This window comes from Coregonus clupeaformis, chromosome 1 (genome assembly GCF_020615455.1).
Source record: "Coregonus clupeaformis isolate EN_2021a chromosome 1, ASM2061545v1, whole genome shotgun sequence".
NCBI classification, from domain to species: Eukaryota; Metazoa; Chordata; class Actinopteri; order Salmoniformes; family Salmonidae; genus Coregonus; species Coregonus clupeaformis.
In genome coordinates this window covers 32113800-32133926 of record NC_059192.1, presented here as the reverse complement: position 1 = coordinate 32133926, position 20127 = coordinate 32113800, and the positions used below count along the sequence as shown (strand labels likewise).

The 20127-nt window shown below is 43.9% G+C and overlaps 2 protein-coding genes across 2 annotated transcripts; one reads left to right on the top strand and one right to left on the bottom strand.

Annotated features, from left to right (window-relative positions):
* Positions 1-2035: 2035 nt before the first annotated feature.
* LOC121583859 lies at positions 2036-2877 on the bottom strand. Its single transcript, XM_041899801.2, has 2 exons — positions 2780-2877; positions 2036-2655 (listed from the first exon to the last, which is right to left on the bottom strand). Exon 2 carries the CDS (start codon positions 2645-2647, stop codon positions 2036-2038), a length of 612 nt encoding a protein of 203 aa, XP_041755735.1. The 5' UTR covers positions 2648-2655; positions 2780-2877.
* Positions 2878-5408: 2531 nt separating this feature from the next.
* On the top strand, positions 5409-7660 carry LOC121584060 (26S proteasome regulatory subunit 8-like). The gene is made up of 2 exons (XM_041899891.2): positions 5409-5430; positions 6795-7660. Exons 1-2 carry the CDS (start codon positions 5409-5411, stop codon positions 7517-7519), a joined length of 747 nt encoding a protein of 248 aa, XP_041755825.1. The 3' UTR covers positions 7520-7660.
* Positions 7661-20127: the final 12467 nt, after the last annotated feature.

The window sequence follows — 20127 nt, the reverse complement described above, 5'->3', positions numbered from 1 at the left end:
AGTATTGCCACCAAGGAGCCAGGGTTCCAGTTTAGAAGCAGGTTTTAACTGCTCCTACAGTCTTGCTTCGGTACTGCAGTTTAACTGACACCCGGCCAAGAAAAATAATTTCCATAGGCCACATAGAGAAGTCAGATTAGAAAATTCCTAATAAAACACTTTAGTCATCACCTTTGTGCACAAAACATCGATTGACTTATTCAAATAATTGTTCCTGAGGATATTTTTTTTCCATCACTCACAGCCGAAGATATTAATATTATATATTCATCCAATGTCTGCCGTGTTTTGGGATGACGTGATGACGTTGTCGCTGCTCGCGCTGCTCCTTGTGCGCACTGAGTGCTAGTTCGCATGTGATGTTGGTCCGTGTAAACCGGATGCAACCCGGATATAGACGGTCCATGAATCGGCGTATGCGAACGTGAGTAGTACAGGAGGCTGTTGAGGGGCTTATAATAATGGCTCATTATAATGGCTGGAATGGAGTAAATGGAATGGTATCAAACACATGGAAACCATTATTCCGTTCCAGCCATTACTATGAGCCCATTCTTCCCAATTAAGGTGCCACCGGCCACCTGTAGTGAGTATATTACCTTGAAAACAATGGTGGGACATCTTGCAGTCTCCAGTTCTTTATACCTCAGTGATTGCCACAGATGAAGGGGTCACATGGGGTCGAAACCTGAAGCATCAAGTCGCTGGTTGGGACTTCCACTCACCACCAAATTTGGTGATGAGAGGAAGTCCAGTGGCAGGCAGAGGGAGAAGATGGGGCAAGATGAAACTGGGCCGACATTATGCAAAATGTATTTTCCCAAAACTGAAATCTCTTACGAACACAGTGCACTTAGTTCTGTAGATTTGACCCTTTGCCAAAGTTTTATAAAATGGTGTTTAAAAGTAGTGCAAGGCCAAGGGCGAATTTGAGTTCTTGCACACAAGCACTTCAAATATTAGGCGTTCCTTAACAGAAATATGCAAATACATGCGAAAACATGCCTATAGGATCTCGCTAGTTCATGCTTGGCTCTGCCCACCTCCTTGCTTGCTCTTCCCACTGTGCTCAGGCAGTTCCCATTGTAAAAAAAACCTTTGTCCTATCTTGGCTAATTTATCATAATCATTGGGATTACTATGACGCTGATATGCAGATGTGGATGGATTACTGTAAGAAAGCTACAGCAGTTATAAGCAGGCCTAGTTTAAAATAGTTTACATTTCTTCATGCAAAACATACACAACATTCTATCACATCAAAGTACAAATTGTATGGATTAACTCAATGTGCAAGTGTCTAGCGGACAAAGTGGTTTTAAATACATTTAATTGTACAGTGACTATACACATAGTTATAAGTGTCATAGGATAAATTTATTCTGAATGAAGTATAGGCTTACTGTTTATCTGAAATGCATCATGTGTCACCAATTGAAATAGGTCATGGGGTGGGCACTGATATCAATGTGTTAAATTAATGACTAGTTACAATGTTCACTGTCCCAGAATAACTGGGATGTCCTGAGGTGCCTCGGTTCTCGATAGGTCATAATGAATTCCTGAGATAAAACAGGCGTGACTGGGCTGGGTTTGCTGTCAGCACTATTGCCTGTCCGTCACCGTAACCTAATCAGCAAGACTGCAGGTCTGCACTGACCTCCACCAGGACTCTCGGAACCATTTTATGACAGAAGGCTGCTCTCAAGGTGGGCATGTTGGATTTGCTTAGGCTAAATTGAGGGATGGGGCTGGGGAAATGTAACCACTCTCAAATTCATAGACGGAGCTATGGCTGCAAGAACCGATAGTCAATGAGATCAACATAATAGTTTTAAATAAATGGCCTATGTTGTATGTACTGTAGATACAAACGGATATTCATTCCATAATGTGTAAATACAGTGGACAAAAAAAGCCACATGTAAATAAATAACAATTGTTTTATTGAATGAATGTATTAAAATTCAGAGTAAATTCATAGATATATACCTTATGAAAAATAAAAATAAATTCACATCAATGAGTCACGTTATTAAATCCTGTATCTCTTGGCTAGCTTCTTAGCAAGCTTCCTATCAAGTTTATCTTGCAGCCTGCGCTTTGACCTCAACCTTTTCTTATGGTTCTTTGTAGTGTGGTGGTCAGGCTCTGGGCTGTTGAGGTGTTTGCTCTTTTTGGTCCTCTTTCGGCCAGAGATGATTACCTCAGGTTCCTTGTTCCTGCGCCTCTTGGTGGGTTTGGTATCGGGACAGTGATTCTGGAGGCACTCGCTGGACCTCTTCCTGGAGGGGCCAGGCTGCTGGTCGTCTCCCCTCCACAGGTTGCTGGGGCCGGGTTGGGGACTGGGGCGCCTATCCTCCTCAGGGGGACAGACAGTGAATACAGCACTGTAGAGGAAGCTGCAGTTGCCCTTCCTTCCTCTCCCAGCTGGCCAACAGGTAAGCCTGAAGGTGGCCAGGCTGGCACAGCCCAGCTGGCACAGGGCACACTGGTAGCCCTCCTCAGACATGTGGCGTGAGATAGCCAGCACAAAGTCTGCCTGTAGGTGATATGTGCCTATGCCTGAAGGAAGGCTGTGGAAGGTTGGGCCTGAAGAAGTCCCATAGTCACCATCAGGACAAGTGCTTGGAAGGTTTGGGATCATTGGCTTATCTGTTGATAACAATAAAGAAACATGTAAGTTTAACCTAATCCATTTTTTAATACATCACTGAGAAATTCTGAAGTTTTTACATTCTAAAAACTATCCTGAACACTTGTAAGCAGATGCACTCACCTGACTTTTCCACACTTTGGGGGCATGTTTTGGGTTTGAACACAGGAAGCAAGACAGGGATGGTGATGGTCTGAACAGGGCCTTCACATTCCCCAAACGCTGACTGAACTGTGGGAAAGAGAGTGGGTGATGAACCTAATTAACTATTTTGAAGTCTGACGTAACGTAAACGCTGTCATAGGTGTAAGTATTTGAAAAGGTCAAATTGTTGTCATAAGGCCTACACAAATACTAACTATTCTGTTCGAAATTAATATAAAAAAGTTTTCTAAGGAAAAAAATAAACTCAATTCCCCTACCTGTTTCACAATGATAAATTAGTTTGGGTTTCAACATTTCGGAGGAATCCATAGTCACACGAGAGTGTGTTACTTTGGGGAGGAATATGGTGCTGTTTGGTTCTGTTTCCTTAGAAATGTACTGAAAATTCTGATATAATTAATTTATGACATCATGAATTTAGCTACTTTCACTTACTGCCTTCTAGTATGCATTCAAGTTTTGCATGATGTCATAATTTATGTCATAATTCCATGAGGAATCAACAGTTGACCATCATTTAGCCGGGAAACATAACCAAACAGCCATATTTCCCCCATAAGTAACACACTTTTACCTTCATACAAATCCATAACCCTAAGGACCATATTAGAAAGAGGCTCTAAGCTGATTGACCGTGTGTTTATCCCCAAAGGTTTCCAGGTAAATATCCTTCTGTAAACTGTGTAACTACTTTATGACATACTTTATCTTGTGTGACTTCAATTACAATTCTGCAGCTGGTTTGATAGACATAAATATTCGAACAAAAAGCTGCATATCAAATTGCTTTATATTATAATACATTTTTAAGAAGCTTTAAAAAGGCTGGTGTATTATGTGAATGACTCAAGTGCTGATTGAATAGAAAATGAAATTAGAGTCTTCCCACTGGACACACCCTGTAATTTCAATGTGGACAATTGGGTAAGATTTGGTTGAGGCATTTATCAATGAGATTACAACCTATATTCACCCACTTAAAAAGACTGCCAAAAGTTTGTTGAATTCACAATGTGTTATTACTACGCTTTCAACCATCTAAAAGCACAAACAAATGTCTGATTTTTGGTTTAGTTGTCACCTAAATGTGTTATCACTGCATTTTAAACAAAGTTCAAATAGGAATACAATGTCAGATATACACTACCGTTCAAAAGTTTGGGGTCACTTAGAAATTTCGTTGTTTTCGAAAGAAAAGCAATTTTTTGGTCCATTAAAATAACATCAAATTGATCAGAAATACAGTGAAGACATTGTTAATGTTGTAAATGGCTATTGTAGCTGGAAACGGCTGATTTTTAATGGAATATCTACATAGGAGTACAGAGGCCCATTAGTCCTGTGTTCCAATGGCACGTTGTGTTTGCTAGTCCAAGTTTATCATTTTAAAAGGCTAATTGATCATTAGAAAACCCTTTTGCAATTATGTTAGCATCAGCAATTGTGGGTTCGATTAGAGTCTCAAAATGGCCAGAAACAAATAACTTTCTTCTGAAACTCGTCATTCTTGTTCTGAGAAATGAAGGCTATTCTATGCGAGAAATTGCCAAGAAACTGAAGGATTGTTGACATATTTTTGACATTTGTATCTAAAACAATTTGACTGGAGCATGGAGCGAGATTCCCAAAGGCTGCAGCACCGGCCTTCTCCCCGCTCCAATTTTGCTCCAGTAGCACTCACTTCACGAGCTCAGGGCATGCCCGGCCCAGCATGCATTTGTAGTCTACTTGTGTGCTGCTAAAGCCCCTTGCTTTAGCTACTGTCATGGAGTTCGCTAAATATTTTCATAAAGAAACTGATAAAACACACAGGTGCTAAATCAAGATTACTTACAAAGATGAGGACCAAGAGCAAGAGAGGGAGTGCAGTGATGTAGTGTCCACAACTAAATAATGATTGTGGATTCTGAAAAGACACATGATGGTGTACTGACTACATGCAAATGCTAAAAGAAAGGAACGAGGTGGGTAGATAACTAAGTGTGTTATTGTAGCAAAGTATTTATAAACAAAAAATCAGATCTCTTAAACGGTTTGTTCATTTTTATAATATTATCTATACAATAGGCCATAACTGATTTTGGCCCAATAGGCCTGGCATATTCCCACGTTCAAGGAGCTTTCCGTTTTGATTGGGTTATTTTGCCTAAAAATCTTTAGGCCTACTTTATTTTTAGCATCCCCAGTGGCTTTGCAAGTGTGGAGCGGGTATTCTCCGCTGCTGGCCTACTCTCCATGCACAATCGCATGAGCCTGAAGCCACAAACTGGCCAAACTCCAGTTTCTAAAAATGAATTCAAAGGCACTAATAAGTCGTTTTTCCTTTCATTTGCATTTAATTTGAAGTAAGTCACAGCCTATATGCGCAATTTATAGGCTATAATTATTTAATACAACAAATGTTGTTTAAATGCTGAGTACTTTTATGTCCCTACCAGCCTATTGTGTCGCACTCGCAAATGCGTCACAATGTATTTCTTTGTAGGCTATAGCCTTGAAATAATTGAAATAGCCTTCTTAGGCTCCCTGTCTGGCTCCTGACCTATTTAGAGTGTTTATATGTATCACGGCTCAGGCTAAGACCCAGATGCAGACATGGGAGGTGGATAGTACGAGTCTCAGAGTTTATTACAGTACAAGGGGCAGCCAATCGGTAGGTCAAGGCAGTTAAAGAGTTGTAATCCATTTTGTGCACATTTTGTGCACATTTTGTTCATATCCTTTGCTAGTTAGTGAGTTATTAGCCCAGTTATAGATCATTTGTAGTCAGCAATAGGGGAGTGATTGCTTCCTACAAATCAGGCAGGCAGGTACAGGACAGCAGGCAGGATCAGGGTCAGGACAGGCAGAAAGGTCAGAACTGGGAAGACTAGAAAAAACAAAAACTAGAGCACAGGAAACACGGGAACACACTGGTAGGACTTGACGGTACAAGACGAACTGGCAACAGACAAACAGAAAACACAGGCATAAATACACGAGGTAATGGGAGACACCTGGTGGGGGTTGGAGACAATCACAAGACAGGTGAAACAGATCAGAGTGTGACAATATGCTGTTTAATATGACATGTAGCCTATTTGAAATGATGTGCGCTTCTTACAATTGCCTTTTCATGTTTATTCAAATACTTTTCATTCAAATCCATATGGTTTGGTTTCAATACTTCAAAACCAAATGGTAGGTCCAGATAGTCACAAAAATAGATGGCTGTTGGTTAAATTGTGATTTTAATGAATGGAGCAAATTTGAAGCGGCAGTTTCTTTTCCTTTGAGCACTGAACGGTTTTTAGTGGAGTGGTTGGAAAGGACATGGAGTGCCATAGCAGTGCGCAAGCACCGCTCCATGAGCGATGAGCGGGATTTCCAACTACTCAACTTGCTAACATCTTCTGGCTGGAACCAATGTTCCCTCTAAGCTGCGCGCGTAGCCTGTAGACTGCCACGCAGCTCCCCAGGACTGCCATGCAGAAATATCAGCCCACAGAGAGAAGCACGAGATTGAACTTCACTCAACTTTCTAGAGCAGTTGTCACCAACTGGTCGATCTCCAAGGCATTCCTAATCGATCGCCAAATATTTCTGTAAAAAACCCAACGATAAAGCCTTGTGTTCCTATTTATTTTTATTTGTCACAGGCTGTTGGCGGTAGGTGCACCTGATTAGCTGCCATGCGTGCCAATTAGGCGAACTGTTGCCATTTTGAACCATTTTATTTGTCTGAAGGTACAAACTCTGCCTTCCCTGTTGGCCCAGAGAGCAAATCAAGTGTTCTATAGGCCTACCGCTGGCCAATCGGAAGGCTCAGATGACTGTGTCTGCAGTAACATAGCAGGCATAAAAGAAAGCTACAGCAAATTTGATACTGTGAGATTTCAAAATGTTTAAAACCATGACTAGAGAGAGACTGTCAACGAATACAGCCAAGAGATGCTGTTTCTATGAGTGAGTTCATGTTTAAGTTCTTACTCAGCACTGCCAGTCAAGCACCCAGAGCTCTTCGAGGCCCGCGGCATTGCGCAGCCCAAGGGCGTGCTGCTGTACGGCCCCCCGGGCACAGGGAAGACCCTGCTGGCCAGAGCTGTGGCCCACCACACCGACTGCACCTTTATCAGGGTGTCTGGCTCAGAGCTAGTGCAGAAGTTCATTGGAGAGGGTGCCCGCATGGTGCGTGAGCTGTTCGTCATGGCCCGTGAGCACGCGCCCTCCATCATCTTCATGGACGAGATTGACTCGATCGGCTCGTCACGTCTGGAGGGGGGCAGCGGAGGCGACAGTGAGGTGCAGAGGACCATGCTGGAGCTGCTGAACCAGCTGGATGGCTTCGAGGCCACCAAGAACATCAAGGTCATCATGGCCACCAACCGTATTGACATCCTGGACTCTGCCCTGCTCCGGCCCGGCCGCATCGACAGGAAAATAGAGTTCCCCCCTCCCAATGAAGAGGCCCGTTTGGACATCCTGAAGATCCACTCAAGGAAGATGAACCTGACGCGTGGTATTAACCTGAGGAAGATAGCAGAGCTGATGCCAGGAGCATCCGGGGCTGAGGTTAAGGGTGTGTGCACAGAGTCAGGGATGTATGCCCTCAGGGAGAGGAGAGTGCACGTCAACCAGGAGGACTTTGAGATGGCTGTTGCCAAGGTGATGCAGAAGGACAGCGAGAAGAACATGTCCATCAAGAAACTCTGGAAGTAGACCTTTGGGATTTTTTTGACCCCAACGCAGATATTTACCCGCAAAGTCACATATGTATATTTTTCCTCTTTTGTTTAGGGTTGGTTTATAATTGTTACCTAAAGTTCATTCTAAAATAAATGGTCTCCCCACTGAGAAACAAGTCCCCCCTTTTCCCTTTTTTTCCCTCTGCTGTAGCCTGGTTCCAGATCTGTTTGTGCTGTATACCTAACATGACCATAGGGGGTTGGCTATATAGCACAAACTGATCTGGGACTAGGCTACCTCTCCTGAGTCTTGAATATAGTAAGTGTTTATTTTTCGGAAGTCAAGACCAGGGGGGTATACTACAAAACAGGATCAAGGAGTTGCCCAGGTAACTTTTGATAAACAACCAGTAGCGGTACGTGGGTAAATAACTGAGGAAGCCAAGCCAGTAAAAAAAGCCATATTACAACCTATGTTCTGATAATTGCGTTGTTTGCTCTATAACCTATTCGTTCATACGCCACCGTGATATACAATAAGACAAGTCACACTGGCTGTTTCATCACAAAACCAGAGAGCAACATCTGTCCGGTGTAGTCCACAAAGCAAATATTGCATTTAACAAACAGTTATATCACCTGTAATATGGTCAAGCAAGTTTTTTGTTTTCGATAGTTTACTAAATAACAACTACTAATTTCGAAAAAACTTAAAGACATCAAAAACAATTTAGTCCAATCAATGTTGCTAAATATCATGTGGCTGTCCATGGTATGTGTGTAAGTAAAAAAAATAATGCCTCACCCTACTTGTAGACATCCTCATGTTGGCAAAACGGTCTATGGCTTTGTCATACAGTACACTTTTAGTTTTTGTTGTCATAGGGTACCAAACTAAAGTGCTTGCTAGTTTAACTTCCTGGCATGGGCAACAATGAACCAGCGAAGTTGGCTGGCTAGCTAGTTAAGCTCCTGAGTGGCGCAGTGGTCTAAGGCACTGCATCGCAGTGCTAACTGTGCCACTAGAGATCCTGGTTCAAATCCAGGCTCTGTCGCAGCCGGCCGCGACCGGGAGACTCATGGGCGGCGCACAATTGGTCCAGCTCAGTTGATAGAGCATGGCGTTTGCAACGCCAGGGTTGTGGGTTCGATTCCCATGGGGGGCCAGTATAGAAAATATATATATATTCACTAACTGTAAGTCGCTCTGGATAAGAGCGTCTGCTAAATGACTAAAATGTAATGTAAATGTCAACACTTTTATAAGCCATAAAATGCATGTTCTTCTTATTTCCACTCAGTACTACAACAAGCACTGCAGCAGTAATGAATGAGTAGGAACGTGTATAGATAGGCTTTTGTTGTTGTTATTATTAACGGCTTGGGTCATTTTTAATACCAAGGAATATTTCATTTTCTCTGTTCATAGGAGTAACAACATGAATTTGTGCATGAGGCAGAAATAATGCGTTGCGACTCGAGTTTCGCCATCAGCTGGAAGACTTTGTCCCTTTTTGGTCAGTGTCAGTGGAAGAAAGGGAGAGCGGAGTGATGTTGAGAGGAAGACCCTTAGTCTGCTGCTCTCCCTCCGCTGAGACTGTCCATCAGATGCAGGCACCATCAGCCCGTAAAATAAAAATAAAAAGCAAATTATTTAATTATTATTAATTATTTATTCTCACTCTGTGCTCTGTGCTTCACAAGTAATACAACAACGGATCTATTACCGATGTGTGTCACGATCGTCTAATGAGGGAGACCAAGGCGCAGCGTGTGAAACGAACATGACTTTATTTAATTAAAGTACTAAATACAAACAAAACACGACTCGTGAAGTCCACGGTTACACTGACCGAATAAGGAACAAAAACCCACAACCCCCAAGGGAAAACATACAGTTTAAATATGGCTCCCAATCAGAGACAACCAGCAAACAGCTGACACTCGTTGCCTCTGATTGGGAGTCACATCGTCAAACATAGAATCAAACAAACTAGAATACCCAACATAGAAAATGAACACACAGAATGAACACACCCTGGCTCAACATATAGAGTCCCAGAGCCAGGGTGTGATAATGTGATCATATAACCTACCTCAAAAATGGCCCAAACAACAATGCATTCATTGGAAGGGCATTTCAAGCAAAGTCAATATGCGGTGATAATGTATTGGGCCTATAGCTTACTGCACAAACCTCATTGCTACAGTACTTTTTTTAATTGGTTACTGCTGCATAGGCTTACATATTTTAAGTCGTGTTATAAAGAAATCTCAGTGATTGATATCGGCTTGTATTTTGACTCAAAGTGATCTTGACTCAGAAAACGTTGGTGACCACTGTTCTAGAGTTTCCCTGTTAACCCTATCAACCTTTCCCTTTACTGTGGCAATTGTGATCAAATCAAAGCAACATACCGAAACAAAACAAACTATGCAAGAGATTTTGTTGTAGGCAGAACGCATCGGAGTAGGATTCTATTGCATTGACATGCACTACTCAGCCTGTACTTTACATAGACTGGTGTGGCATAAACAATCAGAGCTGCAGTAGGCCTATATGCAAATAGATCATTGCCATATATGGATCTGTGCCATTTACTTTGAACTGGACTGTGTTTACAGCATGAGCGGTCGGGAGTAGATGCGCTTGTTTTGAGATCAAAGTGAGAGCTGCATTTAGCCATATGTGCACATTTTGTTCATATCCTTTGCTAGTTAGTGAGTTATTAGCCCAGTTATAATATATCATTTGTAGTCAGCAATAGGGGAGCGATTGCTTCCTACAACAGCACAAAACGTGTACATTTCTAGACATCTTCGAAAAGCGAGTCAGGTAAAGAGCATTTTTTTGTCTTAAAGGGGCAGTGTTGTATTTTGAGACAGGCTTGAATAATTTTCAGTCACCTCCTTGTCTGACGGACAGGTTAATGTCAAGCCCTGCGTGTTTTTTTTCTTCAAAAGTCTCATGGAATGTAGGCCTACATTGGCTGCTACTAGGCTGTAGGCTATTTAGAATGTTAAAATGTTATGGGATCGCTTTTTCCATTGTTTTTGATGGTAGGCCACTCTGGTAGGCCTACATTATAATCAAATAGCCACAGTAGCCTACATGGCCACTGTTAAAACTGTAACTTAAAGCGGGTACAGCCTGTGTTCACAGTAAATGCAAACTGGAAGTTGCACAGAATTTTCACAATATTCAAGTTTGTGCTCAGCAGGCCTGAAATTTGAAAAGTCCCAAAACAATTAGAGGGAACATTGGCTGCAACCCTTCTAATTTTGCGTACCCTGCGCGCACAATCCATGTGGAATTCCAGGTATCTGTCAGCGTTTGGAACTGCGGTCAAGAATGCAGAGTTAATCTCAGCCTATGCTGCCCTTCAGTCCCTTGACTTTTTGGCCCTGACGGAAACATGGATCACCCCAGAGAACACTGCTACTTCAGCTGATCTCTCTTCATCTAGCTACGTTTTCTCTCATAGTCTAAGAGCATCTGGTCGTTGCGGTGGTGGCACAGGGCTACTCATTTCTCCTTTACATTTTTAGTCATTTAGCAGACGCTCTTATCCAGAGCGACTTACAGGAGCAATTAAGGTTAAGTGCCTTGCTTAAGGGCACATCGACAGATTTTTCACCTAGTCGGCTCCGGGATTAGAACCAGCGACCTTTCGGTTACTGGCACAACGCTCTTACCCACTAATGATGATAATGCACTGTCGCAATCTTCACTCTCTCTCTCCCACTATTAACTATAGGGCGAGAGGAGACAGGAGAGATTAATGGACTATGAGTCAGGCAGACACCTTTTAACCAGTTAACATTTGTAATATATTTAGGTGGCATTCAAAACTATACATGGCATGTACCTGTGGACTGCGGTTCAAATGACATGTAAATCAAATACTGAAACTGGATCAATACCATGAGGTTCCATACTGGCACTGTGTCAACATCAAGATGTTACAGTAGCCACCTCTTCTAGAACCACCAATTAAATCATATTTGACTGAATGTGCAGATGTAATTATCATATCAACACCCATAAATATACCTTTTTCATTACTATAGGGCAGGGGTGTCAAACTCATTTTAGCTCAGGGGCCACATGGAGGAAAATCTATTCCCAAGTGGGCCGGACCGGAAAAATCATGGTATATATAACTTAAAAACAACAACTTCAGATTGTTTTCTTTGTTTTAATACGATCAACATACAACATAAAGCTGGAGCCTGAGGACAGTGTGTCCAAAATAGTACAAGCACAACATCACTATTAATCATAAAACACGTCAAGTTTATTTGAAAATTCTAAAGAAAAAGAACACACAAACGCACAATGCCTCAGTGATTAACAGAACTGTTTCACAGATCACAGAACTATATCAGGGTGTCATTTCTCAGGCAGAAATGTAGATAAAAATAATGAAATCCTGTTCCCCAAACAAGTGCAAGAACCACAGAGTCAAGAATAGGTTAAATATACAAATAAAATAAAATCAATTAAAAACAATAGCACATCAACATAAAAACATATAAACATAAATCTGGAGCCTGAGGACAGTGTCCAAAAGCACAACATCACTATTAATCATAAAACACCTCAAGTTATTTGAAAGTTCTGAGGACAAAGAACACACAAACACACAATGCCTCAGTGATTAACAGAACTGTCACGATCGTCGTATACAGAGGAGGACCAAGGCGCAGCGTTGCAGGCAAACATACTCTTTATTTAGAGACACGATCAAAAACAACAAAACGATAACGTGACAGTTCACGGTCTAACACAAACAGACTAGAAACAAGATCCCACAACATTTGTGGGCAAATAGCCTCTATAAATATGGCTCCCAATCAGAGACAACCAGCCACAGCTGACACTCGTTGCCTCTGATTGGGAACCACTCTGGCCAACACAGAAATACAACCTATAGAATATCCACACCCTGGCTCAACATATAGAGTCCCAGAGCCAGGGTGTGACAAGAACTGTTTCACAGATCACAGAACTATATCAGGGTGTCATTTCTCAGGCAGAAATATAGATAAAAATAATGAAATCCTGTTCCCCAAACAAGTGCAAGAACCACAGAGTCAAGAATAGGTTAAATATACAAATAAAATAAAATCAATTAAAAACAATAGCACATCAACATAAAAACATATAAACATAAAGCTGGAGCCTGAGGACAGTGTCCAAAAGCACAACATCACTATTAATCATAAAACACCTCAAGTTATTTGAAAGTTCTGAGGACAAAGAACACACAAACACACAATGCCTCAGTGATTCACAGAAGTATATCACAGATCACAGAACTATATCAGGGTGTCATTTCTCAGGCAGAAATGTAGATAAAAATAATAAAATCCTGTTCCCCAAACAAGTGCAAGAACCACAGAGTCAAGAATAGGTTAAATATACAAATAAAATAAAATCCATTAAAAACAATAGCACATCAACATAAAAACATATAAACATAAATCTGAAAGCGTTGCTCAAACTCCCGTAACAGTCCCGTTATTTTATCTTTGAACCGCTTCATGTCTGCCACATGTTGGGTCGCACACACATTTTTCAGACAGGGGAAGTGAGCTGCATCACCACCGGCAAGTTGCGTCTCCCACAATGACAGCTTCAACTTGAAAGAACGTATGCTGTCATAATACCGCGTGACAACTTTGTTGCGCCCTTGCAGCTGTTTGTTCAAGTTATTCAGGTGCTCTGTAACATCCACCATAAATGCAAGGTCCTGCATCCATTCTGCGGAATGAAATTCTTACACTGGTTTGCCCTTTTCTTCCATGAACTGTTCAATTTCTTCTCGTAAATCAAAGAAACGCCTCAGCACAGCACCTCGGCTTAACCATCTTACCTCAGTGTGGTATGGCAGGCCATAGATGTGGTCTTTCTCTCTGAGATGGCTGTCAAACTGACGGTGATTCAGGCTTCTGGATCGGATGAAATTAACAGTTTGGATGACCACCTTCATGACGTTATCCATCTTTAATGACTTACAACACAAAGCCTCCTGGTGCAAAATACAGTGAAAAGTCAAAAAATCACGTCCTCCATTTGCAGATTGCACTTTCTCTCTGAACTTTGTCACAACGCCTGCTTTTCCCGATCATTGAGGGCGCACCATCTGTAGCCAGGTTGACAGCGCGGGACCAGTCCACTCCGACCCTGTCCAGCGCGCCCGACGAGTGCGGTAAAAATATCAGCTGCTGTCGTTGTATCTGTCATCGGCACCAACTCCACGAACTCCTCGGTGACGGTCAATGTGTCATCAACTCCGCGGATGAAAATGGCCAGTTGTGCAACATCTGTAATGTCCGTGCTTTCATCAATTGCAACCGAAAACGCAATAAATGACTTTACTTTTTGCTTCAACTGGCTGTCCAAATCCACTGAAAGATCGGAAATCCTGTCTGCAACTGTGTTTCTTGTCAGGCTGATATTTGCAAAAGCCTGCCGCTTTTCAGGGCACACAATCTCCGCTGCCTTCATCATGCATGTTTTTACAAATTCACCCTCACTAAATGGTTTTGAAGCCACTGCGATTTCATTAGCAATGAGGTAGCTAGCTTTCACTGCAGCGTCACTGATGTCTCGGCTGTGAGTAAACACAGACTGCTGTTTCTTCAGACCCGCCAACAGTTCATTCACCTTCTCTCATCTCCGCTGTCCTTGAAAGTTGTCATATTTGTCGGCATGAAGACTCACATAGTGGCGACGAAGGTTATATTCTTTCACCACTGCAACATGCTCTGAACACACCAAACATACAGCTTTCCCATTCAATTCCGTGAATAAATAGGATGACCATTTTTCTTGGAACACTCTGCACTCTGCGTCCACTTTTCTCTTTTTTGACAGAGACATATTGGGGCAATGAGGGTGCCAAAGCACATAATGTTAAAAGTAGAAGCCGTAATAAATATCGCGGGCAAAACAAAGTAGCTCATTGGCTGCACGTGCTTGACCTACTTGCTCTGCCCCGGTATAAACAGTTTGCTTGCTTAACACAATTGCTATTGCACCATCCAGTGGACGCAATTGGAACAGCAGTTTATTTTATTGAAAAATTGCAGCGCATTTTTATACTTTACAAAATTATTATTATTATTATTATTTTTATTATTTTTATTTTTTTATTTTTCAAAATCATTTTGCGGGCCGGATTAAACCCGTTTGCGGGCCTGATCCGGCCTGCGGGCCGGATGTTTGACACCCCTGCTATAGGGTCTTCCTCAAAACATTTTTATTGATTTGTTGTATTTTTATTGTAGTGTTGTGGTCTCTAGTAATTTCTAGGATACATGGCTTTGATCTTAGAATAATGCATAGGCCTATTCATAGGAAGACACATAACAGTTATAGCCTATTTAAATAACATGGAAGCTACCATTAAGCCGTTTAAAACCCTTATAGTCGATGTGAAATTTACTGTGGTGTTTGTCAGACCAGGAGACATCCCAAAAATCGGTCTTCTCAAGAAAACGTCTGTAGCGTCCGAACCTAATATGACCCCTCTATGGAAAGATGAGACTCACGAACATAATTCTCATCTGAAGGTAGCCCAGTACCATTTTTTTAAATTATGGAAGTACAGTTGAAATCGGAAGTTTACATACACCTTAGCCAAATACATTTCAACTCAGTTTTTCACAATTCCTGACAATTAATCCTAGTAAAAAGTCCCTGTCTTAGGTCAGTTAGGATCACTACTTTATTTTAAGAATGTGAAAAGCCAGAATAATAGTAGAGAGAATGATTTATTTAAGCTTTTATTTCTTTCATCACATTCCCAGTGGGTCAGAAGTTTACATACACTCAATTAGTATTTGGTAGCATTGCCTTTAAATTGTTTAAATTGGGTCAAATGTATTGGGTAGCCTTCCACAAGCTTCCCACAATACATTGGGTGAATTTTGGCCCATTCCTCCTGACAGAGCTGGTGTAACTGAGTCAGGTTTGTAGGCCTCCTTGCTCCACACGCTTTTTCAGTTCTGCTCACACATTTTCTATGGGATTGAGGTCAGGGCTTTGTGATGGCCACTCCAATACCTTGACTTTGCTGTCCTTAAGCCATTTTGCAACAACTTTGGAAGTATGCTTGGGGTCATTGTCCATTTGGAAGACCCATTTGCGACCAAGCTTTAACTTCCTGACTGATGTCTTGAGATGTTACAATATATCCACATAATTTTCCTTCCTCATGATGCCATCTATTTTGTGAAGTGCACCAGTCCCTCCTGCAACAAAGCACCCCCACAGCATGATTCTGACACCCCCGTTCTTCACGGTTGGGATGGTGTTCTTCGGCTTGCAAGCGACACCCTTTTTCCTCCAAACATAACGATGGTCATTATGGCCAAACAGTTCTATTTTTGTTTCATCAGACCAGAGGACATTTCTCCAAAAAGTACGATGTTTGTCCCCATGTGCAGTTGCAAACCGTAGTCTAGCTTTTTTATGGCGGTTTTGGAGCAGTGGCTTCTTCCTTGCTGAGCGGCCTTTCAGGTTATGTCGATATAGGACTCATTTTACTGTGGATATAGATACTTTTGTACCTGTTTCCTCCAGCATCTTCATAAGGTCCTTTGCTGTTGTTCTGGGATTGATTTGCACTTGTCGCACCAAAGTACGTTCATCTCTAGGAGACAGAACGCGTATGACGGCTGCGTGGTCCCATGGTGTTTATACTTGCATACTATTGTTTGGACAGATGAACGTGGTACCTTCAGGTGTTTGGAAATTGCTCCCAAGGATGAACCAGACTTGTGGAGGTCTACAATTATTTTTCTGAGGTCTTGGCTGATTTATTTTGATTTTCCCATGATGTCAAGCAAAGAGGCACAGAGTTTGAAGGTAGGCCTTGAAATACATCCACAGGTACACCTCCAATTGACTCAAATGATGTCAATTAGCCTATCAGAAGCTTCTAAAGCCATGGAATTTTCAATGCTGTTTAAAAGGCACAGTCAACTTAGTGTATGTAAACTTCTGACCCACTGGAATTGTGATACAGTGAATTCTAAGTGAAATAATCTGTCTGTAAACAATTGTTTGAAAAATTACTTGTGTCATGCACAAAGTAGATGTCCTAACTGACTTGCCAAAACTATAGTTTGTTAACAAGAAATGGGTGGAGTGGTTGAAAAACGAGTTTTAATGACTCCAACCTAAGTGTATGTAAACTTCCGACTTCAACTGTATATATGGAAGTAGTTTAGGGGTAAAAGGGGTTAAATATGGGACCCAAAAAATAATTATCTTTCTTATATCGCCCAGATATAGGACAGACACTTCAAAATAAACATCCTTTTGAACGTCATCCTTGATAAAATAAAGCCCACTGCTATTTAAATTTATGGTACAGTATACAGTGAGGGGAAAAAGTATTTGATCCCCTGCTGATTTTGTACGTTTGCCCAATGACAAAGACATTTTCAGTCTATAATTTTAATGGTAGGTTTATTTGAACAGTGAGAGTGTCACGATCGTTTACTGATGAGACGGACCAAGGCGCAGCGTGATAAGCGTACATTTTATTTAAGTACTTAACACACGACAAAACAACAAACAAACGATACGTGAAGTCCTAGGTTACACAAAACAAACCTTTACGGAACAAGATCTCACCCCGACTAGTGCCAAACAGGCTGCCTAAGTATGGTCCCCAATCAGAGACAACGAGCTACAGCTGCCTCTGATTGGGAACCACCCTGGCCAACATAGATCTACACGATCTAGAAAACACAACATAGAAAACATGACATAAAAACTCCACACCCTGGCTCAACATTTAAGAGTCCCCAGAGCCAGGGCGTGACAGTACCCCCCCCCAAAGGCGCGGACTGCGACCGCGCCACACAAACACAACAGGGTAGGGGCCGGGTGGGCATTCCGCCTCGGAGGTGGATCCAAATCCGGGCGTGACCACCACTTTCTCTCCACCTCCCCGTTGCGCCCCTGGTCTGGTCTGGCACCGCTGACTGGAGCTGGACCCGACGACGGTGGATCGATCTGTACAGGCTCCGGACTGGAGCCGCTGGCCGGAGCTGGACTGGGCACCGGTGGAGCGGATTGCTCTGGCTCCGGAGTGGATCCGCTGACAGGAGTTGGACCGGACCCCGGTGGAGCGGATTGCTCTGGCTCCGGAGTGGAGCAGCTGACCGGTGCCGGACCAGGCACCGGTGGAACAGGCACGGGCCGTGCCGGACTGGACACACGCACCACTGGCTTGGTGCGGGGAGCAGGAGCGGGCCGGACCGGGCTGACCACGCGCACCACTGGCTTGGTGCGGGGAGCAGGAGCGGGCCAGACCGGGCTGACGACGCGCACCACTGGCTTGGTGCGGGGAGCAGGAACGGGCCGCACCGGGCTGACGACGCGCACCACTGGCTTGGTAAGGGGAGCAGGAACGGGCCGGACCGGGCTGATGACGCGCACCACTGGCTTGGTGCGGCGAGCAGGAACGGGCCGGACCGGGCTGACGACGCGCACCACTGGCTTGGTGCGGGTAGCAGGAGCGGGCCGGACCGGGCTGACGACGCGCACCACTGGCTTGGTGCGGGGAGCAGGAATGGGCCGGACCGGGCTGACGACGCGCACCACTGGCTTGGCGCGAGGGACAGGAACAGGCCGGACCGGGCTGGCAACGCGCACCATTGGCTTGGTGCGAGGGACAGGAACAGGCCGGGCTGGACTGGGAACACGCACCACTGGCTTGGTGCGGGGAGCAGGAACAGGCCGGGCTGGACTGGGAACACGCACCACTGGCTTGGTGCGGGGAGCCGGAACGGGCCGGGCCGGACTGTGGAGGCGGACTGGAGGTCTGGAGCGAAGAGCTGACACAACCCGTCCTGGCTGAATGCCTTTTTCCACACGATACGTGTGAGGCATCAGCACAGGATGTACGGGGCTGTGCACTCGTACTGGCGCTACAGCACGTGGCACTGGCGCAGGATATACGGGACCGAGGAGGCGTACTGGAGACCACGAGCGTTGAGCCGGCACACCCCGTCCTGGCTGAATGCCCATCTTTGCACGACACGTGCGTGGTGCTAGCACAGGACATACAGGACTGTGCCGGAACACTCGCGGCACAGTACGTGGCTCCGCATAACACGGAGCCTGCCCAGTCACACGCTTCCTAGCCTGAGTACGGGGAGTTGGCTCTGCTCTAACCCTAGGCTCCGCCAACCACCCTTTTAGCCCCCCCCAAAAAAAATATTGGGGCTGTCTTTCGGGCTTCCTCCTCGGCCGGTACCCTCTGCGTTGCCGCTGCTCCTCTCTATAGCGCGCCTCCACAGTCTCCTCCCAAGGACGGCGATCCATTCCGGCCTGAATCTCCTCCCAAGTCCAGGATCCCTTCCCGTCCAGGATCTCCTCCCAGGTCCAGGCTGTCTGTTCCTGGACACGCTGCTTGGTCCTCTTTTGGTGGGATCTTCTGTCACGATCGTTTACTGATGAGACGGACCAAGGCGCAGCGTGATAAGCGTACATTTTATTTAAGTACTTAACACACGACAAAACAACAAACAAACGATACGTGAAGTCCTAGGTTACACAAAACAAACCTTTACGGAACAAGATCCCACCCCGACTAGTGCCAAACAGGCTGCCTAAGTATGGTCCCCAATCAGAGACAACGAGCTACAGCTGCCTCTGATTGGGAACCACCCTGGCCAACATAGATCTACACGATCTAGAAAACACAACATAGAAAACATGACATAGAAACTCCATACCCTGGCTCAACATTTAAGAGTCCCCAGAGCCAGGGCGTGACAGAGAGACAGAATAACAACAACAAAATCAAGAAAAACGCATGTCAAAAATGTTATAAATTGATTTGCATTTTAATGAGGGAAATAAGTATTTGACCCCCTCTCAATCAGAGAGATTTCTGGCTCCCAGGTGTCTTTTATACAGGTAACGAGCTGGGATTAGGAGCACACTCTTAAAGGGAGTGCTCCTCATCTCAGCTTGTTACCTGTATAAAAGACACCTGTCCACAGGAGCAATCAATCAATCAGATTCCAAACTCTCCACCATGGCCAAGACCAAAGAGCTCTCCAAGGATGTCAGGGACAAGATTGTAGACCTACACAAGGCTGGAATGGGCTACAAGACCATCGCCAAGCAGCTTGGTGAGAAGGTGACAACAGTTGGTGCGATTATTCGCAAATGGAAGAAACACAAAAGAACTGTCAATCTCCCTCGGCCTGGGGCTCCATGCAAGATCTCACCTCGTGGAGTTGCAATGATCATGAGAACGGTGAGTAATCAGCCCAGAACTACACGGAAGGATCTTGTCAATGATCTCAAGGCAGCTGGTACCATAGTCACCAAGAAAACAATTGGTAACACACTACGCCGTGAAGGACTGAAATCCTGCAGCGCCCGCAAGGTCCCCCTGCTCAAGAAAACACATATAAATGCCCGTCTGAAGTTTGCCAAAGAACATCTGAATGATTCAGAGGAGAACTGGGTGAAAGTGTTGTGGTCAGATGAGACCAAAATCGAGCTCTTTGGCATCAACTCAACTCGCCGTGTTTGGAGGAGGAGGAATGCTGCCTATGACCCCAAGAACACAATCCCCACCGTCAAACATGGAGGTGGAAACA